The sequence below is a fragment of the Siniperca chuatsi genome, linkage group LG13 (genome assembly GCF_020085105.1).
Source record: "Siniperca chuatsi isolate FFG_IHB_CAS linkage group LG13, ASM2008510v1, whole genome shotgun sequence".
NCBI lineage: Eukaryota > Metazoa > Chordata > Actinopteri > Centrarchiformes > Sinipercidae > Siniperca > Siniperca chuatsi.
The window spans coordinates 12,490,636-12,517,562 of NC_058054.1; the positions used below are offsets into that span (position 1 = coordinate 12,490,636).

Consider the following 26,927-nt stretch of genomic DNA (forward strand, 5'->3'; position numbering starts at 1 on the left):
TAATATAAAAAGACAAAGATTACAGAAAAAGCACATTGATCTAGGGTGTAGCTTGATTTAAATACACCCTAAAGTGATGCTTCTCTGCGGCCTGTGGCTAATCCAAATCAGGGGATTTGTTCTTATGGGCATGTTTTGGATGCCAGATGAGCTAGATGTTGTCTTGTTGAGAGGCAGGGCAGCCTACGTCAGCGCTGCAGGCTGCTGGCCAACACCACAGAGCGAGGACGCAGGACAGACAAGCATGAACTGCAAAAAGGCCTTTTCCCTCCAGGATTTTCCTCCCGAGCCTGGCAGCGCTCTGAGCCCGTGAGTCTAATTCTGCCACCAGGCCAGTCCCTGGCATCCTCTCCAGATGGTAGTGAACAGGAGGGTGAACAGGGAGATTAGGAAGAGAGTGATGACTGGTTCCTGACTACACATCCGGTGGCTGAGACCCATTCTCCTCCCCCTCCTCCCGTCATATGCCAGGCATGGCCACAGGGACCGGATGCTCCCCTGTCTGTGTGCTTCAGCAAGGTGTTAAGCTGTTTATTAGTAACATGACATGATGCTGTGGTAGTGCTGTAAAGTCAATGCACTACAAACACAAAGAGAGGCCACATAAAGCCATTAAATGACAGAACAAAATAGAGAAAGTGTAGTACTGCAAAATAATGGTTTACTTCTGCACAGGCATTGTTTTGTTTTATTCAATAAATGACAAATATTCAAGTGTAAAACCAGACCAAAAACTTAACGACTGTAATTAAAATAAAATTCTATTAGAGCAACAGATTAACTGCTCTGGCTAATAGCATGCAAATAATGTCTTCACAAAAACATCCCCCATTTTGCAACATAAAAGCTGAAAACAGATTTGACTTAAGCTTCATTGTAGATAATTATTGTGAAGCAGAAGTGAAAAAACTGTGTGAGAAGTGAGTAAATATGTGTGTGTGAGAACAAGAGAAAGACCGAGAGGATGAGAAACAGTGATGCTGAGTGTGTTGCAGAATGAATGAGAGACGCCAAAAAGAGATAGAGAGCAAAAGACAATAAGAGAGAGTGAGCACGTCACAGCAAATTTCACACTCCAAGACTGGTAAAGCGAATCATCTGGCTCAAAATGCTAAATTCAACTAGCGTGGAAAGAGTTGCGTCAGCTTCTATTTTCTCAAACTTTTGGAAGACTTTCAAGAGATGCTCCCGCCAAAATCCTGCTATGTGATGCTGAAAGAATGCTAGAAAACAGTAGGAAACAGAGAATCAGGGGCTTCCCCCTTTGTTCGGAAAAGTTGATGAGACAAGGAAAAATGGCAACTCTTAAGAAAAAGATTGTGTGTCTACAAATTATGGGCTCAAAGTGCACTGCAGTGAAGAACTGTGAAGAGAAGTGGTGACGTGACAAAGGAAAAGAAGATTTTTTTTGTCATTTTCATCCAAATTGCTATCATTACCAACATACACAATGCATACTCTGAGAGCCCAGAAGACAGAACAGTTATGAATCATCAAAGCTGGTAGAATTACAAAAATGCTACCATCATCTCTCTCATTGTCATTTCAATCTTCTCTAAATGCACTGTGTGCATTGACGTGATAGTGAGCAGCTGTAACGAAAGAGTTTCCCCTTGGGGATCAATAAAGTATTTCTGATTCTGAAATTACAAGGAAAGAGTAAGAGAGAGAGAATTGGAGGACAAAGAGGAAGAGGAGATGAGGAGCATTCAGAACAACTCAGGCAAAAGTTGCTGTTGTTGTGACTGTGCGGGTTAATTTATGACTCTCCTGTTTAAGTATGAGGCTGCAGATCTTACGTAACTCCATTCAACTGTAGAAGCCATGAGCCGCTCCACAGGGTGGCAATGAAAGATTTCTGCACTGCATGTGCCTGTGTTCCTTTGTCACATCCCTTGATTTTACAGTCATTACAGAAACAGGACTGGAAAAGCAAAGAAAGACTGGATCACAAAAGCCTCCCATCACCAGATGCTGTTGTCGACCCTCAGGTCTTCAAGCCAATTACAACACATACAGCATCTGATGTTACCGAAGAGATCCAGAAATCACTTAAAAGCACACTTAGTCATTTTCTCCTTTGATCTGACACAACACAGTATTGTGATGTGTATTTAAGTAAATTTGGTAATTTTCACAAACAGTGCTTGAAGAGCTACAACAGAATTATAAATGGCATGTGATTATAGGCAGCGTGGAGGTGTGACCATAAACAAGTTTCACCCAAAGCTGGAATCAAAAGAGCAAAAATTTGCTTGGTTACGTCACATGGGAAGACTATACAACTGTGAATGAGGAATCAGATGTATGGACATAATGATGGTGATTTGTTATTGGTAAATCATTATTTCTGGGGTGACCATAATTACATATTGTCATGGGCTTTAACATATTGACAGTTTAAAACTTCGAAGTGTGCATTCCTGGAGGTATGATAAGTTTAGGTCATACCAGTCATTACTGGAGAAGAAATTATGCTCTGCTACAAACAAATCAATCACTGGTGTTTAATTTTGCCAATCACAAATCGTCACTCAGCTTCTGAGGTAGTATAGTTTATCTGTAGCCTCATATATCCAATGTGGGACTCTACACAAGTCAGTCAAGCAGTAACATTATGTAGCTTCTGAGGGCATGTAAATGCATGCTACAAGCTAAAAAAGCTAAGAGAAAAGGTTTAGCGGCAGGGCTCTATGGATGTAATGTTGGTCAGTCAGTTGGTCTTTGGTCCAGATTGAAATATTGGGTGGATTTCCTTGACATTTTGTACAGACATTCATGTTACACTGAGGATTCATTTGAATAACTTTGGTAATCCCGTGGCTATAGTGCTATCATCAGGTCAAAATCTGACTTTTTCTGATACCTACGAAGCTAACGACATTCCCACCATCCACAGCTGTTTTTGTGTTTAGTGCTAATTAGCAAATATTAGCATGCTAACAAGCTAAACTAAGATGGTGAACATGATAAACATTATACCTACTTAACATTAGCATGTTAGCATAATGACGATAGCATTTAGCTCAAAGCCCCGCTGTGCCTAAGTACAGCCTCACAGGGCCTAGGCTAGCATGGCTGTCGACTCTAGTCTTGTTTTTAAACATATTTATAAAGATAGTTTTGTTTGTCTACGCACGCAAATATATTTTGGCCTACTGTAATTTACCGCACACTTACTATGGTATGTCAGCCACTCTCAACAACCTTAGTAGGTTGCCAAAAAAATTTGATAAATCAAGTCTTTGCTAACGCTACCTTCTCAGCACCAAACAGCAGACAAACTTAACGTTAGCGTTTGTACGTGACTAATGTTAGATAATCAAGAACCTAGCAAGCTAAAAACACAGGTATTTTTCTCAGGGGTTGGTGAAGCCCAAAACAGAGCTAAAATGAAAGTGAATATTGGACTTATTTTCATCCAGTGGACATAAACACAACTCTAAATTAATGTTAATGCTGTTGCTTGTCTGCTAGCTATGTATACTAAGTAGGCAATATTTGCTAATACGTACATTAAGCCCGAATGTGGTGGATGTGTATCTGTCAGCTTGTTTTGATATTCTTTCTGCCCCCTAGTGGCCACATTTGATTAATGCAGCCATAAGAATAGAAACTAATTATTATTATTTCAGACTGCATTATAATTGATTGAAATCAGACTCAAAACCCTGTTTGGGGCATCCCACATTCCAACAAATTGCCACACCTCTAAAAATGTATCGATCCCTTCAAGGGCAAACATAATGTCAGTGAATACTAAACCGCAGAGCTAAATAACTGAAAGACAAAAAAAATGGGTTGCACTGATAATTTTGGTTTCCAGTCTTACTATTGGGGACATCCTGCTTTGTCCTTCACAATTACAAATGCTGAACAGAAACATTTTGGAAAGAACACTGGCTGAATGAGTTATGGGTGGTGGAATTCACAAAAACTAAATTATAAAATCCGATGTTAAGTATAACTGGGTTGTAAAATGTCCACTTTAAAATTGTGTTTATTGTTTTGATAAAGACCTAATCTGATAAAGATCTGATTAAAACACACTTGATTCAATAAAAGCAGGACCACTATTTGTTTCATGAAGGTTTGTTTCATGAACATGCTAGTCACTCTTCACAAATCTGTTTCTATGATATAGTGTTTATCACGTAACATGTGCACTGGCCAATTTGTCATGCATCATGTTGTTTGATTTTTATTACACACACCATTTTAGATATTGTCTGTGTGGCCACCTATTGTCAAGTCCACACTGTCCATGTCAATATGATGACAGCAAGTAAATAAGAGATGTTAACAAAGTCCAAATCATTCTGCAGGTGCCAAGAGGAGCTTCAAACAGCTCCAAGCCACAGGCTCTCACCCCCGACTACAGCACGACCATAGGGATCTCTATCAGTCCTAAAGCTAAAGGGGCGTAGGTGTTGTATTTCAACTGACACACGATATGAGTCAGTGCACATTCTAAATGATAAATACTGAGACCAGTGCAAAAAATGAATGATAAATAGCACAGTGTTGACCCTGTAACACTGTAAAACTGTACATAACAACCCTGTTAGTATAAATCAATGCCATAAATTGAAAATAAATTTCATTCTGAGCTCTTAAGATTATTGTTATTAATTAAACCAAAAGGGCCAAGAAATATGAATTGACTTTGTACTGGTGCGTTTACAGTTATCAGGTATGACAGAGGACTGAATCACTCACAACCTGGGTCAAATTTTGAGCTTGCGGTATGTTCCTGATACACGGTGGGTTCCCTTTCAAGTGTGAAGTGACTACTACTGACTACTGCCCCTTTTTCACTGTCTCAGTACAGCACGCCAAGCCGCCTGTGATCATATGCATTTTGACTGCATACCCGAGATACCCTAGCTGACCTGAAATATTGTGGCCCTACTTGTGACAGTCTCTGCTTGCTATCAACCGAGCTGTGTTATTGAGCTAAATTGATTTGTTTTTTGTTGTCATGCAGTAGACTAAAGAGAAATCTTCATCTTTAAGTCTCACTTTACTCAGCTTTTAGTACTTTTGTTGCGCCTGTGTAAAGTAGACTCTGTGGAGTCTGTAGACTCTGAGTTTTTTTCCACTCCTATGTTCAAGTTCTTGATTTTATTTAACAGATAGCAGCGTCACTGTTAGCAACACATTTCACCATGCCATTCCTGTCACTCATGCCGTGCCAGGCTCTTACCACAGTGGCTCATGGAACAGCATGGTTGTCTCAACTGTATGGAAATTCTGCATAAGAAGCGTGTCTTCCACTGCAGCAAGGCCAAAATGCACACAATAATTATATGGCTGGCTTAGAAAGAGAAGAGGCTCAGGCAGATTGGACAAATTGCTACGTGTTATGAGTGGGAAGGAAGTAGGCCAGCTGAAAGGGTTGGCATCCCCATCTGGGATCCTCTCTGGAGGTTATCACTATGAGCAATCCCCATGCTCCAGAAGAAGATCCAGAAACCTTTGTGTTCCTAAGACCTATTAATACATCATCAGTACTGCCCTGCTTAGAACCTGCCCTGGGCTATATGCTCCTGTTTCTTTCACAGAGCATGCGTCAGAAATAATAACGCTGGAAATCTATTCAGTACAGAAACCAAAGGGTAATGTGTACCCCTTTTTTGCACTCGCTTCTTCAACAAATTAGAAAGCCAAATCAGTCAACATATTAGGAGGATTATGGGTAGATTGGCTGCCTGCACATTGAGAAAAAGGGTCTTATATGAACTCCGAAAGTAAAACTCTGGGCATTTGAGCTCATGAAAAGCAAATATTTTGGCACTTCTTATTCAGTCCTTATGGAGTCCCTGACCCTCAGTTCCCCTGCTGTCATACATAAAGTCCAGATGGCCATGGCCACAAAGCACAGCACAGGTACTGTAAACACCCAATTTAAACAGCTGGCTTTTAAAACTACCGAGGGTGAGAGGGCAAGGAGTCAGGGCTTTGTCTGCTTGAGGATCCACAGAGCAGACGGTGAAACTCAGAGTCATCCCAGTACTGGCAGACTAGCTAACATAAATTATGTATGCATCAATCCAGGTGTGTCATCAAACTGTACATCCTGATATCTAACAATATGGTCACTGCTTGTGGCCTGTATGTGCAAGGCTTACCTGCAGAGTTGCATGATGTTGGTAATTCATCAAGGTGGGCCAAAGGCAGCGAGGGCATGAGGGAGAGGAAACAAAGAAAATCAATGAGAAGTTCAATAGATGTTAAGTTGAAAATAAATCAGTCTGTCAGACCTCAGTGGGTTACTCAATAATGCAGTGTCTTCCATTATGAATCAATTTCCTATATGTATACCCTAATCTAGTAGTACATGACCCCTGAGCCTACTTACAAACCTATTATACATCCAAGGATATGTGACCAAATAAATTTCAGTATAATAATAAATGCACATTCCATGATAAAATACTGATATTCTGCAAAGTTTGGAGTGAATTCTTAAGGGTAAGCTGTCAACAAATATCAGTTTTCTTTCTTGTCATTCTTTATTCTCGCCCATTTTTATTCAAGCCAATATGATCCCAAGTTTGACACCTTTCAGAATAAATTCTCAACCAACCACCTGATAAGTTTTGTTTCATTAGTGCAACAATCAGTGTGTTCAGTTGACGGTTTAGCGTGTTGACAGTTTCTTGATACTTGCTTATGACACTGCAATCTGTCTAAGGTAACTCAATAAAGGAGTCCAATAATGTAGCAATGTAAAAATATTAAATGAATAATTCATGAAATCATCACAAAGAAACACAAGTTGTCAGGATAGGCTTTATCCAGTACGAGTCCCCATATGCTTGACATTTTCACATTTCTGTAAGGCGTTAAAAATAAGTCAAAGATGTCAGAAGTCAAAGCTTAGTGACGGATTGAACCTTTTCATTGCAGACAGCATGGGTTTTGTGTGGTTGTGTGTCAAATTTGAATAGTAGCATTAAATTAAAATCCAACAGTAATATGTGATTTTTTGACTAAACCCGAGATCAGATGACATTCCTGTTCAGTGACATCACATCAAAGTAATCACAGACATCAGAGATGTTCCTTACTGAGTTTAGATAATCTTGAGGGTGTGCTGTTCGATCTCCAGTCAACAAAATCTGCTGACGACCACATGCTTAATTGAGTTATTTGACTCTCCATCTACCTCTCCCCTCTGCTTCTATCTGACCTGATAGAAACAGGCCTGACATAAAAAGAAATCTCAGAGAAATGCCACTGAACAGACATTATGTCCAAAAACACTTTTTTCGTCAATGCCCTGCATTTACAGTAATTTCCTGTCCATCCAGAGTCATCCAGGTCTGACAGACTAACCCATTACAAGTTCAATGCAACCTTTATCTAAACAATCGCACCAGGAGCTCAGCTTCCCTAAAAAAGTCAACTTTGCTTCTCTACTGCATGAATTTGCAGAATATGCTATGATATTAGATGACATATAAAAAAAGGTTTTTAACATTTCATAACATTCCAAACATAGAACATTTGAAATCTCCTCCACAGAGGTCTTCATAAGCAAGGGATCCAACAAAAATGTTGGTCAGAGTGGGTGTTATTCTCTCCAGATGGACACAAGAGGACAAATTATCCAGCATGTTCAAGTAAAGTGCCGTAGAAACAACCAAACAAACCTATCTGCTTACATGTTGAGGACAAATTACTGTGTTTAGTGCTTCTTCTTGGTTGGACCCTATGTCCAATAACTCCTAGTCATCAAAAACCACTCCATGTTTGGCTTTGCAATAGCTATCCCCCGGCCTTGAGTCAGTGCAGACTGAGGTGCTCAACACGGGTCATATGCAACCAGAAGAATTTTCAATGAGTCATCAGCATACCAGTTAATTCACACAGTGCATCATATAATAGCTTGCTCAGTTCTTCCTGCAGTTAAGTAACTAGATGTGTTTTGAGACATTGTGACAAACAAGACACATGTACCGGAAAATTAAAGCAACAAGGCGTGGAAGAAAAGTAAAACAAATACATAAGGTGGTGGAAGGTGCTGGATGTGGCCCGCAAACACTTGATCTAGGGCTGCAACTAACGATTAATCTGCCGACTACTTTCTCAATTAATTGTTGTCTATAAAATGTCAGAAAAGAGTGAAAAATGGCATTTACAATTCCAGTCCGAAAGATCCAAAGATATTCAGTTTACTATCATATATGACAAAGAAAAGCAGCAAATACTCACATTTGAGAAGCTTAGAGATTGCTTAGCATTTTTACATTTTCTGTTGACTGACTAATTAATTAATCAACGTATCATATAAGCTCTAACCTGTTCCCAAGTCCGAGAACATGCAGATCAGACTGAGTAGAAATTACCTCTAGTCAGTGAGTGTGTTTGCTGACAGTATGTGGTTGTCCAATGACAGACAGGCTACTTTTCTACGCATTTCCCTGCCTTTCACCCTGTGCATGCTGGGATGTGTTCCAACCCTCTGTGACCTTAAACTGAACTAAATGGATTTAGAAAGTGAATGAATTCATGTTTAAGGGTGACTGAAGGTTAAACTTTCTCTCATATGTGATTGCACAAAGTGCACTGCTGCAACCAAACCTGTGTAGATGTTTTAGAGAATAAACACTGTGCTGAATTATCCCATCTATCCAAATATACCAGACCAGTATCTCAGGCTCAGACAACCTCAGGTCAACCCGCCCTCTGGGGACTCTATGAGATCTGATCCCTTCTTTGTCAGAAATAAGGATGTCTAGTACTGGACCAGCTGCAAACAAAGGGGTCTGAGCCAGCAGTCAGTGCGATACCAAGGCAATTACCTGCACAGAGGCTACAGAGATATTTAGAGGCCGGAGTAAAAAAAAAAAAAAAAAAAAAAAAAAAAAGGTGGTTATAATCCTAGAAAGCCAGACAAGTAGTATTACGAGGCTTCCTAGATGGCAGACTCACCCTCACTACCCCAATTCCTGACCCTCCATCACAACATGACACTGCTCCAATAGCTTGTGTGTCGCCCCCACCACCACCACAAACCAAAACTTCCATTACATCCATCTCCTCAGGGTATTGCACTCAACTGATACCCATCCAGGTCAGGGGCAGAGGCCTGTGTGTGGGGAAAATCACGCATCCAGAGAGTGCCACATTCACACCACAAAAAACAAACACACACACAGAGTTACTCCAGCCACCTACTTGTGTTACATAACACATGCCACTGCCTACCTATCCACCAGCAGATCTGCTCTACACTCAGCCGCCAACGAAGATGCATCACCAGAGCTCTTACACTGCAAAAGTATAACAATGCACTTCACCATTTCTCTGCCTGGAAGACTAATTTCTGACACGCGGACAGGTCCTCTGGGTTGCTGATGCTAAATGACCTATGTCTGACAGTGTATACTGAGATTTCAGTCAGATGGACTTTTCCCCAAACGTGACATCTGACAATCTATGAGGGTGAGTGTGGCCAAAGATTTGTTTTGAAAGTGGACCACTAATCATGCCCGAGCTCTCACTCGCCAGCCCACTAAACGTAGGGTCCTATTTACTAAAAGCCCTTTTGGCATGAGGAGACCACAGGAAGATTTGTTTTATTGTGTAAACAGACAAAATGTAGCTTTGAATTAGCTTGGGCCTAGATTAGCCGCCAATGTTCTTTAAGCCACAGCCAGATTTCATGCCAGATTCTGACACAACAAAAGATACCTTTTTTTTTTTTAAGCGGAAGGTCTCTTCAAGCCAAATATGTGAAAAGCCACAATTTAGTAGTGTGAATATTTTCAGAGAGGCCCTTCACAAACAGTAGTAATGTGAGTTATCCCTCACTTTAAACATATTTTTTGTGCAAGTACTTGTAACTGGATATATAACACAGGGCCCTGCAAGTCAACAGCAAAGTGCTGCTAAGAAACCAGTTTGCTGAAGAAAATAAATGCCCTGTAAATGTCTTGCAAAATGGATACAAATGGCTCACTATGCTTTAACACAGCAGCAGGGTGCATCTCTAGACACCAGTTGGTCCAATTTCACAACAGAATGGGCCCAAGAGCACAGCGGGGCCTGAGATGTACTGTGTGGCAACACAAGTGTCATAATTCCTCCTTTTTAACTGTACAGTGATTTATTTGAGGCCAGCAGTTCGTTCCAGTGCGCGAACACAAAATCGAGGGAGAGCTCATCTTCTGAGAACAGTGTTAGGCTGCTGAACAGTGCACTTTTCACGCCAGACTCCTCAATGAGGAAAATCTCATCATCCAAACCAGAGCTGTTGAGAAGCTGCACTGACACAGCCCTGAGCAAGACTCTGAACGGATTATATCAAATGGGCACTGCAGAGTGTGCGTTCACACAGAGGACGATACAGTCGCTCAGTTTACAGCACTGTCTCATATCAGAAACACTGCATTTAAAAAAAAAAAGGGGGGGGGGACCAAATGGTGCTCGCCAAACACTGTTGCATTCTGGTAACATTTATCTTCCAAATCTCCATAGTAACATCGCTCCTAACTGGCAAGTTATTAAGAATATGACTCTTATGAATGGCTCCTTCAGATTTTATTCACTTTTGCCTTCTGATATTTGCTGTGGCCTCTTGCATCCTGGCATTTTGTGACCTGCTATAATTTTGGATGAACCTGAAGATAAATGTGCTATCTTGTTGCCAGAATCTCCACTTTCTGTTTTTTAATATAGGGCAACCCTTCTAACATTCTTTTTCATGATTTATACATATGTATACAAATACTGCAGAAATGAAGTCATTAAGCTCTCTACACACAGAGATATTTACCATTTTGCCTCTAGAAAAGTTAGAAAGTGAAGGCTTAGTGTGCAATGATAAACTTGGACCCCTAAAACCAAATGGGTATAGTGCATTAGGGTTATGATTTGTGCTCCCCACAAGTCATTATGTGCTTGCAAAATGGAAAAAATAATGTTTTTAGACTTTAACATGTTAAAGTATTATCTCATTAATAATGCAGTTCTCAGTTATGGGCAGCATCTGGTCTATGTGCCACTGACAGTAGGGTCCATTCAAACCTAAACATTAAAGCTATGGTTGGAAAATCACATAAGGGAAATAAATACAAATTCAGACATGACAAGCGTGGACAACATTCAGCCAAAGAGTGCCACAGTAAATGAAGTAAATCTTTACAGCTTGGAGCCGATGTCCTGTGCTAATGGAGGTTATTCTGAAAACCCCCTCAGATGTCGGGTCCAAAATGGGAACTGCGATTGTGATCCTAGAGGGGTTGTTGTACATGCAGTTCACATACCCCACCACATGACATGAGTCCTGGGTCATGGCCAGGGGGATTCAGCAGTGGAACAACTTTAGGTTATTCCAGTCGGGGGAAAGCAGGAAACGGGGGTATAAACAGTAAATGGGGGTCACATTACACTTCCTCTCCAGTGATTCCCACAGAATAAAACAACCCTTCACAACAAACCCTCCTCCAAGCTTAGTTCTGATTCACAAAATAAGTGACCAAAATATCACTGCTGATCCAAACTTAAGCTGAGTAACAGATGCTTCAGCACAGATTCAGACTTTTTGTTTGAATACTTTATTAAAACCAACCATCCACTGCAGCATTTTTTCTAATTGTTACAACTATGGCATGTATTTTCCCACGATCAGCAACAAAATAAACTGGAAAACAAGCACCTGGCATGTTGCCTGAGTGAGTCCTTTGAAGACAGCGAGCACAAGACCAGACAACATGTCAAAACACCATCAAAACAATGACATCTACAAAAGGAATGTAGGACCTGGGTGATAACACTCAGTGGGTGCATGTTAAACAAGCTGTACTGACAAGAGGGCTAACCTTCACAAAAAAAACGGTTTATAGGTCTTTTTTTTTTTTTTTTTTTAAGATCAGACTTTTATGTGGGGACTTGCACTCGGTCAGGCTGAAGTGGTAGTAATACTACCAGATAAGAAATGACACAGCCCTTCAACTTTTTGCACTCGACAGGATTAATTCACACAACAGAACAGTAACTTTCATGAATAACTCCACCAACCTCAACAAACAAAACTAACAAACTCGAAACATGTCCTTGAAGATTGACTGACGCAGAAAAACTGTGACATGTCCCTGAGCTATTAAGGGAATTACATTGAATTTCCACAGCCCTGAAACCTTTAAATAGTCTGTGTGTTCTCAATTACAGGAGTAAATGACTTCTAACACCAAAGCTATAACTAGCATAGTGTATTCTGTCATACTCTGCAGCATTACGGCCTCACATACTGTAGGCCACACTTCCTTTACCCGGCATTTTCCTCTTCAGTGAAGAAAATGTACTCCCTAAGGGCCAGAAAAGTCCCTGTATGAGATTTCTCTTCAAAGAGAAAAGGAAACGGAGATTCTTTTCCTCAATACCTGAATAACTCAAACAAGATCACCGCTTGCTTTTCTAAATGGTGTTTTACAAAAATGCTCCTGCGGTCCAGGTTGATTCTTTGCCACGAATCTCCAATCATCTCCAATTAAAAAGGAGATCTGAACCTTCCCACAGCTGAATTTCCAGAGACCAACTGGTATCAGATAACCATTTTCTATTCTAAAGGACCCTTCATTCTTCACCATGATCCTCTATCTATCCCCAACCTGGATGAGGCCAGAATCTTCCCACAGTTAGTCACGGGACTGCTGGCAGGCTGAGGGGACTTGGAGGCATATGCGACTTTCCATCTGTTGCTCACTCACTGCTTTCCAAACCCCTTCCTCTGTCAGAAGCCATCTGCTTCCAGCCCTACCCCACTGGCAGGAAACATGAGCACTTCCACCATAGGATATGGATGATGCACAAATTGAAAAAAAAAAAAAAAAAAAAAAAAAAAAAAAAAAAAAAGACTAGGGCAAATTTTATTGGCCTCTGTCTCTGCCTTAAAACAAAACAAGATAATGTTGATAGGGGGAATTATAAATATCACAAGATAATGCAATAATGCAACTTAGATGTAGGGCTGCAACTAAATGGATAATTTGTATTATCCATTTATCTGCTACTTATTTTCCGGATTCATATATTAATTGAGCAACAATTAGTCAATAAATCAGAAAATTAATCTGCAACTATTTTGATAATGGGCTGTGGGAAATTTAATTTTCTGACATTTTATAGACAAATTGATTAATCTGGCCCATAACTAGCAGATCGATAATGAAAATAAATGTCAGAAAATAGTGAAAAATGCCCATTACAATTTCCTAAAGCCAATAAGGTGACATCTTCAAATTGTTTGTTTTGTCCTACCAACACTTATCAAAAATGCTTGCAAATTATTTGTCTGCCAATCAACTAACTGGTTCAGCTCTACTTACACAGCATGAAAAGACTATAGTGATGGTGTGCACACACTATGGAGTACTGTATATTGTACATTATGGCAGCATGCTGTCTCATCACCATATCACTTGCTTCCTCTCAATTGGTCATACTAGTTGTAACAAACTTCATAATGTCCTTGCAGCAGAAAGAAAATATCAACCATATTAAATCACCATATATTATCAGAAACTCTCCCGATTTTTTTTCTTCTTTCTTTCATCTAAATCTAATGAAGCTGCTTAAAGCTGAACACCCACAGATTCATGTATGGTTGGGACAAACACTTATCTCTTATTCTGTAGTGAAAACCCTGTGATTCAAAATGAACCCAGCTCAGAAATTCAATGGCTCTTCCCTTCAATAAAACATTAGATCAGAACTACTCCACACTACCCATTAACAATGTCCGAATATGGCAGAGTGAAAAAACAACCCTCTACTTTGTGCTCATAAGAGATTAGGATGAGTGTACTCTAAATTTTGCTTTAAAAAAAAAAAAAAAAAACCCTGACCAGCTCATCCCCGCCCCTCCACATTCAGAACACAAGAAAAAAAAATTTGCTGTCCATCAATGGGAGAAAGAGAGCCTTTGTTCAATAGCACAATGCAGGACATTCTGCTGTAGAGGATAGCGTCTCATTCAATAAGCCAATGCTGAGGTGCAGCAGCAGAGAGAGAGGACAGCAGGGCTGATGCAGAAATGGCACTCTGACCCCTGCAGACCTCCCAGGCCTTCAGACCGAGGCTCTGTGCGCAGCTCACCAGTTCAGCTCATCTCTGCTGACCTGCGGTCAAGAGTCGGGTGCAGTGTTAAAATGCATTTCAGTGGGGATGTAATGAGCGTTCTGAAACTGCAGATAAGAGAAACTGTATAGGCTAATCACAAAACAGGGAGTCTTTTGAGTGAGGCATGTGCAAACCCTGTTATCTGGTGTGCATCTGTCAGGGGTAAAGTCTGTTACAACTACACTCCCGAGAATAAACCTGTGACGTAAACTTGATGTGAAGTGTTTTTTCAACACTACACTCAAGGATTAAACATGGCTGAAACCTGATACTTGCTGTGCTCAACACAGAGGTGGTTCAGTTGCTATGGAGGATCTGACAATGTCTTCAAGTGAAAGGGAAATCAAAAGAAGCTTATACTTTTATCGATGCCCGCTTGGGCGACTTGACATGGGAGCTGCATGCACATTTCAGGTGTTCCGATTAATCCGTGTTACATCACATCAAAAGGCTCCACTGAGAACTTGAAAGTGGTGTTGTAGACCTCCGAGACATGAGATACAGCCAAGGAGCTCTTTCCTCCTACAGAGACAGGATGGTTCTCTTCTCCAACACAAATACAACTGAAGTGAAATGTTTCAATATTTTCTTGGTAATCTGTGTTTCTTTTAATTTTCAGAAATACATTGGCAGCAAAATAAAGCACATCCTAGAAGTCCATCGGTCTAAGACGCATGCCATTTCACTGACATCCCTGATTCAATTCCAGTATTGTACTTAATGCTCGTTTCTAACTCTCCTGAAAAGGCAAAAATTACAGTACATTTTTACAATTGATTTAAAGGAACAGTTAAACATTTTTGGAAATACAGTTAGTCATCTTGCCAAGAATTATAGGAGAAGATTGACACCACTCTCATGTCTGCGCATTAAGTATAGAGCTAGAGCCAGGAGGCTTTATGCTATCTCAGCTTAGCATAAAGATTGGAGGCAGGGGAAACAGCAAGCCTGGTTTTGTCCTAAGTTCAAAATTATGCCTACTAACACCTCTAAATCTCACTAATTAACCCGTATACAAAACAGGTATGTAAAAATGACAATCTGATATTTTTTGGCAAACAACAACAAACAGCTGTTGGGAGCAGTGACTTCCTGGAGTCTTGTCGTCACCACAGATTGCCGTTTTTACCTTTTCTGTTTGTGTACAGATTAAACAAATGATATACAACGTGTTGATTAAGCTTTAGATTAGTTTTTGAACTTTGGAGAGAGCCAGGCTAGCAGTTTCCCCCTGCATCCAGTCTTCATGCTAAGCTAGACTAATCATCTCCTGGCTCCAGCTCCATACTTAAACAGACAGATATGAGAGTGGTATCAATCTTCTCAACTAACTCTCACTAAGAAAGTGAATAGGTGTATTTTCCAAAATGTCTAACTATTCCTTAAGAAATAATAACAAGAAGCCTAGTTAAATAGTGGAATGCTGACCAGCCAGTCGACTAGTTTGCTATTCCGACAATTCCCTAAAATCAAGTGACACAGTGCTATTTGTGCTGCAATGACAGAATGTAGTAAATATTCCTGTTGCGTTCTGTGAGTGATATTTTAAAAAGTTGATTGGCTAAAAGTTATTGTACATGCATGACAGCTTTTTTACAAGCAAGTTTAATGTCAAATCCTGTTGATCATTTACAAACAGTATACAGTATGTACAGCAGGTCTTGTGTGGCATAAAGGAGTTGCTATTTTAACTCAATGCTGCTCAAAGAATCCTAGAAATTTGAGGTGTTATAGATAAATGCCTCAGAATAATGGGGAAATAATTAACATCTACAAATTTCTAGAGATATCAATGTCCAACTGAGAAGTGTTTAATTCGGGCTTTCTGCGTGACGCAGTATGTAGAAAAATGAAAAAAAATAGAGAGAGAAAAAACAGGCCATGGTTGGGCCTATTCCATGCTTCACAGATGTATTTATGTGAGACTTTATTTAGGCACAAGATCTACAACTAGTAAATACTTACTTGAGCTACTCTATAAACACCAGCATTCCACATTAACAGCAATTTACATTGACATACCGTGTAAGAGACACAGCTGGTGGTATTGACTGACATTTCTAACTCTATAACAGTTTCTAATCCATATTCACAGATACGCTTTGAAATGTAATGAGCACATTGTGAAGATTTCACTTGCCAAAAGTAGCAGCAGCATTTTCCTGACACAGATGGCTCACAGTGACAACTGTAAGCCCAGCTCCTCAAATCAAATTCAAACCCCCACTACCACACATCTCAACCTTTAAACTGTTACAACTCTTTGGAAAACCTCTGTAAACTTAGCCTGCATTTTCAATTTTAATGAATGATTATTAATCAGGACTACATTTATCATCATGATTCTTTATTTAAAACCACAAAAGCTGTATTCTACAGAACTCCTGCTACAGCATGACAGCATGGGGTCAATGAAAACAGTGTTAATTAAGATATTTCCGTGATTTACATTTATTGTCATGAGGAAATAAATCCTGCTTCAGCAGCAGTGGAAAGATGCATTATCATCATTCTCTGTGTGTGATTAGCAGATGAGCACCCTGCTCACCAGGGAGCTGCTTAGGTGCCATACAATGCCAACAGAGAGCTCTGAGGCTTCAGTCTGTGTGCTTTTTGTATCTCTCTGTGTCGTCCCTATTGGTATCTGAGCACACAATGTCCCATTGTGCAAGCTTATTAGTCCTTTCTTGAAATCCCAAGCACCCCTCTTGAGTAGCAGTGGATTTAGGTGGCTGTCCTTGCTCTGACATTGGACTGTCAGTTGGAAATATGAATGTCAGCGTGAGCTTTTGCAGTTTTATGAAACAGTTATTACTCAAGATACAAGATAACATTACGACAATGTAACATCATAACACTCAACTCAAGGAAGTCCCATCAAAATACACACAGTTCAGTATCCTGAAATCATAACCTGCTGTTGAGAAAGTGCAATGCCACCTTGAGGCTCAAAAAGCAGGAGGGAGTATTTACATCACCCTGTCCAACACTGACCTGTGCTATTCTTGCCCTTTGCTATATGTCAGTCATGTGCTTTTATACCTCATATACCTGCATACAGTATATCCACATATCTTTCCAGCTACCTCCAGAACGTCCTTAGAAAACTAAAGAACATTACACAAGTTTGATAAGACAAAAATTAGGGTAGCAATCAGAACTCCCATTGCAAATAGAAGCAAAGAAAACTATTCCCAGGGCATAGTCTTGTTAATGGAAAACTCCTCCCCATTGAAATGAATAGCTAAAAATATAACTGAAATCACACTACAGATACCATCTCTGCAGCTGTCTCCATAACTCAGTGATCCAGATTTTATTCTACTTACAAAGCCTCACATATTTATTCCCCCCAATCAAATCCCTGACCAAATCCAGGCTCCAACTGCAGTTCAAGTTGTAAACAGCACTCCCCACTAGTTATGGGTCAGTAAAAACCACATTTACAAATAATATTAGTTTATTCCTCTGAATTAACAAACCTATCTGCTATTTCAAACAATTAATTATGCCAAATGACTGTTGGGTATTCATTAGCTTGGCTATGAACTAACACTGTGTACTAAGAAGGCTGCTTAGCACAAGCTTTAAGATTGAAGTAAGTACAACTTGACGATATTATTTATTTCCTTTTTTCTCTCTCTGAGAATGTGTGACTCAACAGATTACTGGATGGAGTTTAACCAGCTATCAGTTGATCACTGCTGTGGTGCAATCCTCAGTTGAATTTGCCTTTCTTGGCTGACAGCTAAAAACTTCTGCAACAAACTTCAACTTTCTGCTACATCATCAATGTTACTTCATGCTGAGGCTTAAAGACAGTCCTGTTAATCATCACAGCAATTTCAAATTGATTGTGATGATTAACAGGACAATAAAGATAATTAACATATTTGGCTGTCAATGAAAAAGAAAGAGCTACCACTCATTAGACATGTCTCCATGTAGACCCAACAAATTTGTTTATCTGATTGCATATAATCACACAAAATTATTTTTCCCATGTATATATTAATTTTTCTCTTATTTCATACAATGAATCAATTATTCCAAGTGTGCTCAGTTCTGTCCTGAATTGCACTATAGTCACTATGTGCAAATCTTGGCTCTTTATTCTTTTTAGCAGCATCCTGCAGTTAGTACATAGTAAGTCAATCATGGGACACAGTTACAAAGAGTGCCTATGAGCTGGTTGCTCACATGGAGATGAAGCCTAAGCCCAGACTTAAGACAAAGACAGAGCCACTGAAAATATCTTATAGATTAGGCCAAATTGTTGTCCAGGAAATTGCACCTTTCAGTTTAGCCTGATTGATAAAGCACTGGTTTATCAATCAGGTTCTCAGTCAGTCATTCAGGTCAAACACATTTTTTAAGTTAGCCACAAGGCTGGATTGCCAACCAGGCATAGTAGGCAACTGGCATTGCCCCCCCTCCAAAAAAAGCCCCAGGTTCACCATGTGTCCTTTTTGGTAATTTGATTACTTGGAAATTTGTTTGTGTTTCATCAAATTACCACAAACTGACATACAGAAAACCTGGAGCCAGGTAATATTTCGGTATAAGAGTATTCCTTGGTATCTGGGCCTCTGCAAAATATGATGAAGCTTCCATCTGTAGTACTGTACTGTCCTTGAGGGAAAACTGAATGCAACAGGGACCCAACGTCAAATCTTTGCCCCAGGACCCCTAAACAGATTACCCGGCCACGCTTATCCAAGCCTCTTGGATTAGTAGTGAAACATCTTCAAGACTTTACAGTGACTCCACTTGCCAACCACATTTCTCTATATTTTGACAATGCCATTTTGCTTGCACATTTCCTGGCCTGGTCATTCTCAAAACTTATCATGAATTACATGCTTGTCTAATTTACATCAGCTTCCGTTGTCCTGTATTCAAAAACCTTGTTTTAAAAAAGACAAGAGAAAAAAAGGTTATTTGGAATTGCAATATGAATTGGCTCACAGACACCAAGGAGCACCCTGAATATCAATCACTGTGTGATGTGAGGCAGGCAAAAACAACACACATACACAAAAACCAGCATGGAGTGTCATCATATAAAGGTCTTATTAAATCAACAACAGGGAAACCTTAGTAACGATGGGAATTCATTTTGTAAGGGCTGTAATTTCTATTCACTCTTTCTTCAGTATTTTCAGCTAAATGCATGAGCCACCGGTTCCTTAGCAACAGACTCTGCAATGATGCAAGATTGAAGAGCAACAGCTCTGCAGTTCCACAGTACAGGTGAAGACAAGTCAGCCAATGTCTCCTGTTGCAGCTCTTCAAAGCCTCTTGAAGTTACAGTTATTAAGGCAACTGCATCTCATTTAACAGCATGAAAAAGCACCAGAACATACATCAAAGCTAATGCAATGTTGTGGGGAGGACACCAAAATCTGTTAGGCCTTTTGACATATGGTGTATGCTTAGAAATATCAATTCAACACCATTCTTCATGCACAGAATGTCAAAGCTTACCTCAAACATGTTAACAATGTGCTAAACAGATTCATAAATAAAGTTACAAGGAGTCTACTTTGCGTTTCTGCACCTTTTTTGGTTTAGCAGTGGATTTTTGCTTTGGGGTTATATATTTCCCACTTTAACATTTTGTATAAGCCTGCAGGTGTGGACACAATGCTACAACCATCATAGCTTTGTTTTTATTCCCAAGGATACCTGGCCAAATACAGAAAATGTGACATCCTACTGTGAGATTTTTAGTCTCAAACATCCACAATAAGCATCAGGTTTAGCATGCAGCACTTCAGAATCAGAAAGCAAGGACTTGTTTCTAATCTTTTTGCTAATGTTCAACAATCACACAGGGAGACCCATTTGTCCACCAACAGAAGCTGCAGTAGACAGTAATGCAGTCAATATGTCATGTTTTGAGAACAATAAAAAAAAGGTACAGTGGCCTTCAGACATGACCCAATATTCATGAACTTGTTGGCCAACTAGCAGTAGGCCTGTATATCTAAATGCTAACAAACTATCTCAAATTTAAAGCATCAACTTTGCACTCCTTTTTTCTGAGGGCTGTTAAAGAGCATTCTGGGAAAAGAAAATTATGTAAGTGAAGTAGACACAACAGCTTGAAGGAAAATTAATCCACAATTAAAGTGAAGTTCAACAATGCAAAATTACTTTTTAAATTTATGACACTGAACACTGGAAGCTGATGGTGGAGTTTTCCTTCAGGTTAAGTGTTTGCTCATCCTTTAGGAAGAAGAAATAACATTTGTATCAAAACAGATTTGTGAATGAAGCGAGCAATAACCTTTCTGTTTTTAAGAGGTACATCTAAGAGATAACTCATAAAAGCCTCCAGTGTTGTCCTATCCAGATAAAGAATAAAGACATTCCTTCATTGACAAAACTATGCAACAATCCTAAGGCAGCAGAAAAATGGAAAATCATCTTCATCAAAAGGTTGAACTGAGACACCACATGCCGACCAGTTGATTGTTTATTTTCACATGAAGATGACTTTCATTTTCATTCTTATCTAAACTTAATAAATCTTAATAATCTTAATGTAAATCTTAATAAACTTAGTAAATATCAAAACTCAAAAATACTGCTCAACAATCAGCAAAAGCAAAACAAAAAGTACACAATCCGTCCCTGCCTGCTGTGTCATGGACAAGTAACAGAAAATCCTGAAGCATGTTCAATGTTGACTGCATATTTTTCAAAAGGTAAATATTGTCAAGATAATCTCTGACAATCCTGAGGTCTGACCTTGAAATATTTGGTATATTACCAATCTACATTAAAGCCAACATGTCAATATCTTCCTCTTACTTTATGTTTTTAGCATTCAACAATGTTTCCCATGAATCTTTGCCATTGGCATGCTGTCAATGCCTCACAGGAAGTGTAGTTGTTAAATTCTAACAAAATAACCATTGCTATAATTGTTAAAATGACAAAATGCTCAAATTGTACTGCCCAGTACAGTCAAATACTAACCAATAACACTGCTGAAGACATTATCTCACATTTACTATCTCAGTCTTTCACTGTCACCTCATAATTCCTGCCAAAAACAAGACTAGCCATGCTGGTTTCACTGATAATCCATATTCTTTCTCAAATTCTACAAACGTAATAAAAGAACTGCACATGTTGGTGTATTTTAATGATTACTGCGAGTGTTGCTTTCAAAATAAACTGCAACTTGATTCCCTTTATCTGACCTTACGAAATTTATCTAAATCAAGATAATGCTACCAAAGATAGTACTGGAACCACTGGTGCAAACGTATACACTTAAGACAGTTGCTATAATACTCCTTGAGACCCATGACAGCTGACTTTGATGGACAGTAGACTGACTGCTATGTCACACAGCCATTGATTGGATACATGGGCGGGTGAGTAGCAGGGAGAAACACATAAGAAACCGCTGCCATCATTTAAGACGTTCACAAACCCAGTTATGTCCATAATGCCATCTCTAGTGGTACAAAACTATTTCACCTGCTCCCTGAGTAACAACTCTGTGTGTGTGTGTGTGTGTGTGTGTGTGTGTGTGTGTGTGTGCGCGCGCCTCTGCTCTGTTCAGGGCAATCATTAGATCCATTTAACATGTGACTTCACATTGGTAGCCTCTGCTCCACAGGACATGGGTTCAAAGTTTAAAAATTCAAAAAACTCTGACACTAACTGGAGGTCAGACTTTAGTGCATGAGATGTGACTGCTTTAGCAAATGCCATTAAGCAGCTGAAACTAATTTTTAGGGGCTAATTACAATCGCACAGGCAGCCTCTTGTGAGTGCAATTGAACATTTTACTGCTAACACTGCAGTGCATGGGGGCAATTCATTCCCTGAGCAGGACTATGAGATGCTACGCCCCAGCTGCAAAGTGTGGTTGATGACATTTGACAATGCTAAAAGGAAGGCACTGCAAACAGACCCCAACCATCAATGAATGAGAAGCCCCAAACAACAGAGAAAATCAAGTATGATCGCCCCCTACTCACCTTCGATGGAGATTACATGCTCCCGGATCTGGTTCTGCAGGGCCAGGTCATCAATGCGCTCGATCAGGTCGTAGATTGCGTATATGTTCGGGTGGACAGACTCGAACCGATGGATCTCTGCCCTGATGGCCGCTGAGTTGGACAAAACAAACTGCGAGCCCGCTGTGCCGGGTTGGGCAGCCTGGCCCGAAACAGTCCCCGAACCGAACTGGCCAGCCCCTGAGCTTGCAGACGATCCGGATCCGAACTGGGACGGGATGGACTGGGGCACTGGGACGGGAACTGCCACCGGGACCGTGCCTGGAGTGGGCATGGCTGGCTGAGACTGCTGCGAGATACCGGACACTGGGACGCTCGACTGGAAATTCATCTTGGTTTTTTTTTTGTTTGGTTATTATTTTTTTTTTTTTTTGGAGCGACTAACTCTTTGTTTGTTTGTTTTTTTTACAACGGCAACACAAATATGCAGACTACAATTTGGGATTCAAGCGATGCGAACAAAAGAAGTCCGCGCGAATTGATGGTCTGGAAAACGATCGGCGCAGAAGCATCAATAGTTGGTCGCCAATTGCAACAAAACGCGTCTCTTGTTCATATTATTAAAACTTGACTGTGATTCATTTTCCGTTATTGGCCAGATCTATCCAGGGCCCTTTTTTCTGTGGCTTACAAACCCGCAATGCCTACCACTTGGACACTCCTTTATGGGCTACACCGCTGTTTTGGTCAAACCAGCTTTCCTTAGTTGCTCTGTTTGAAGGAGACAATGGGCTCGGCTTCAGCAAGGCGCCCTGGTCCGCTGCCTTGAATGCGTTGTTTCTGCGCTGAAATGAAATAGCGTTTAGTCCTCTTTGGTCCAAGTGGTCCCTGCCCAGCGCCCTCCTCCGCATGCTGAAACGTCACCCATCACGTAATTGTAGCTACTTGAGATGGGGGAGGGTGTGATTGGATTTGGTGGAGGGGGAGAAAATCGCAACGTGCACATAATTATAATAACCTACCTGACAGTTATGCAACCACAAAAAATGGGCTACTGCAAGATACAAAAGTAGATGCTGCAATTATATTAGGAATGTAATTATTGTTAGCTGTTGTCTCGACTAAACCCCCAGCTATTGTATTCCATGGAGGCCTACACATTCACACTTTCACACGTAATTGCACGCGCACGTGGACGCGCAGGTACGCGCACAGACTGCAATATAGGCTTTCAAGGGACCACATGTTTACCCTCTTGTAACTCCAAAATACTCCATGTTTATGTACAACTTAATATCTTAGAAGATTTTGGATCATAGGGGGATGTCTGGCACAACAATGGCCACATTTTGTGCTAGAGGTTCTGTGGTCCCATCTCTTTGACATACACATATGTATCAGGCAATGAAAAAATAAATAATAGTCATGATAAATACGATTTTACATTGGATAAACCATACAAAGGCAGTGATATAGCGTTTTGTCAGTCTTATTATTTTAAAGACATGATTGGATGTCATTAGGCCAACCTTCTCCACAGCATTCATAACCAAATATCGATGCATGTTTAAAAGGATCTTACATTGTGGAATCTCAAGAAGTGGTGCGATATGGATCATAGTGGATCTTCCTTCACTGAAAAGGAAGAGACAGAGCCACCTGCTGGTTTGAATGCACATTACAATAACAGCTGTTCAAGGCCAGATGCCTGTCACAATCAGTCAAGGTTGTGGTGTTGGTGCAGCAGTGTGGTGTTTCAGATAATGGCTGATCAAACACAGCTAGAGACAAAAAGTGCTATTTGTATTTCTGTAATATGTCATACTTTCAGGTCAAGTGTCTTGACTTTTTCATGCAGGAAAGTGGAAAAAAACTGCCAACATGGAAAAGTTTTACATATTAAAAAAAAGAAAGGTCATTCAAATATAATGCAGGAAAAGTTAAAGCATTACAGTTCCTGAACTCTCAGGCAGCCCGCAGCTCTGAAACTCCTTTCTCACACATTAATAATATGGAGTGCAATAACCATTTTTTATTGTTCTCCCCAGTATTACAGTTGGAAACACAGCTTCAGTCTAGAGATTGAAATTGATTTTACCACAAAGTGATTTCCAAGGGACATAAATGTAGATCATTCAGAAAATAGCCATCTTACATCTTAGCATTTTTGTTCAGTATTTTTAAAAGGCATGATAAAGAGCCAATAGTTTCTAATGGGTGCCATGGTATTTACTCAATATAATGCTTTTACTTTCGTATATTTATGTAATTATGTTTATCTAATTCATTATGTAACCAAACCTGTTGTGACCGCAGAGATGATGCACATCTCTGAACAGCTGCAATATGACATATAACTTTTTATTCTTTGGTACAGCAGCGTCATGTCTGAGGAATTATACATTCAGTAGCAAGAATAACCTGCTGTTTGGAAGATTATGATCATTACTGTTGACCGATGCTGTTCCAAGTAAACAACTTGCAGCACGACTGTCTTCATTTTGCGCTTCTGCTTATGATGAGGGAGAGCTACCTCCATCTTAAGAAGCCACTATTATATAGCTGTCGCTCAGCAATGCTTTTTATGGTTATTTTCTGGTAATTTACAGTTTACAATACATTGTCAGAATCTGAAGACAGCAGACATATATACTTCTCTTTATGTAACAATGAACCACTTCTGCAACATACTACACATTCTGCATGTGTTATCATCAGCCCTCTGCCACCATCTGTTGACCAAATTTGGAACTTCCCCTCCCGAACACATTACTATGCTCATTCTGTTGCACTCCATTTTGGTGTAAACAGCATTTATAAGCAGCGGTGATTGTTTAATCTGGCTATAAAGATTTTGTCACTCTCCAGTTCATTTCATAGCAATGTTCCACACCTATTTGCATAATAATCTTCCAGTAAATAAAAAGCAGCAGGGAGCCACAAGTTAAATTTGGTGGAAAGCAAAATAATCTGATCCAGATATAAAATTTACTTTCTAGCCTTTGCAATAACTTCACGTTTCTGATTACCTGCAGCTTGTACTCAGAGTTTCATGCTCTGCTCTGTGCATTTATATGAATTATGCAGTTCATTCTCTGGCTCATTTAGTATGTATTGACACATGATGATGTTGGCACTGCGATAACGGACCATCTTTTCATCCAGGCACCTTGTGTACTACGGGATCTGACACAAGAGTTGCCTGCAGGGCTTTGACCGAACATATAACAGTAGTATACAACATGACACATGGACTCAGTGTTATGCAATCTAAGCCATTTCTCACAGCATTATGTTTCAGAAAATATAGGATATTCCAAATTTATTGAAAGAGAATTTAATCATCTTGATTAGGTTCTTAGACATTGTATGTAAATACACAATGTCCGGTGTCATTTATGAGTAAAAGCGCAAATGTACACATATACACTAACACAAAGAAAAAGTGAGTGACGATCTGCGAGGGCCTCTAAGAACTGCCTGCCCCAGGACACTGGAGGTCACCATGAATACTAGAGCAGTCAAGTTTCATTTAGACCCAGAGAGAAAAACGACGGGAGAGCAATTTCATGAAACCTGTCTGAATTATAGATATTAATTTTAACTTGCAGAGATGAGGACTAAATACAAATCTTCTAGCTGATATTTTCCCATTTTAATAAGTCCTTGTGGCCTAAACCTTCATGTGAATCTCTACAAAGGCCTCATTATAAAACCATTTCCTACACTTGAACTCTGATCACATTGCTTTACTGAAGTCCAGATGAAGCTAGTCTCAAATTATTGCATCTTTATCCATCAACCATAGATGACCCCCAAAAAATATCTTCTGGCAATGCTTCATACATACTGAATGAAATGAAGATGCATTGTTATTGATCAGATAATATAACCATAGTTGCATATAATGCACACAGGCAGCTGAGCGATGGAGTCAAAGGAAGAGCTATAATTTCACTCAAGAAACGCAGGGAAGACTTCACATACTTCCAACTTAAGTGTGAAGGCCCAGTCACATGTATTTTAAGTAAATAGATTGAGTTGTGCCTCCCTACCCCTCATTTGACCTCTATTTTGTCATTAAGTGATGTCATCACTAACAGTAGTCACATATAAGACAAACAATGACACGGTATTTCTTATATCATACTGACTTTTTCATCATTCATTTTATGAACTCGTGTTCATGTGGTCGCTCAAAACTTCATTCATAACTAAATGTATGTGATTCAAAATGAGTGAATGTTCTGTTCTGTTTTACAAAACACAGAGAAGATTGAAGGTTGAATTTACTTTTGTACTGTATAATGTAATACCAGCATTCATAACCGTAGCTTAATTTCTTTTTGAACCTCATCTTTACAGAGGGCAAGAAAGAAATATATTTTTTTATCTTAAATTCTTCTGTTGAATGTGGTCACACTGAAGCGGTTTGTCTCCCATGGACATTATAGTCTGGGTAAACAAAACCCTGAATATGCTCTGGGTCTCTTGTGCTTGACTTGTCTCTCACGCAGGGTTTATTGATGATGTTTGAGTGGGCTCTAAGAGAGAGTTTAAAATAAAAAAAGACAATTACATAAATGCATTACAAACATAATAAACCTTTCAATCTTTTATTTAATTAATTCAATGTGGAATGCCATCCTTATAACAATAAAAGTCCAAGCAGGTGATGTAGGCTATTTTGACTAATCTTCTTGCATTTGTCAAATTCATGTTAGAAATAGCTGTCTTGTGCTAGCCTGACAGCTGTGTTAGCTAATAGCCAGTTAGCGCAGTCAGTGGGTTATTACTGACTAGCTAGCTTGCTAG

General features: G+C 39.7%; 1 protein-coding gene across 1 annotated transcript in view; it reads right to left on the reverse strand.

Annotated features, from left to right (window-relative positions):
• Positions 1 to 23,519, reverse strand: part of agap3 (ArfGAP with GTPase domain, ankyrin repeat and PH domain 3) — a 115,546-nt gene extending 92,027 nt beyond the window's left edge. Inside the window, exon 1 of the mRNA XM_044220814.1 lies at positions 22,134 to 23,519. Coding sequence (XP_044076749.1) covers positions 22,134 to 22,503 — 370 coding nt within the window. The 5' untranslated portion in view covers positions 22,504 to 23,519. The remainder of the gene's footprint in view (positions 1 to 22,133) is intronic.
• Between the last annotated feature and the right edge of the window lie 3,408 nt (positions 23,520 to 26,927).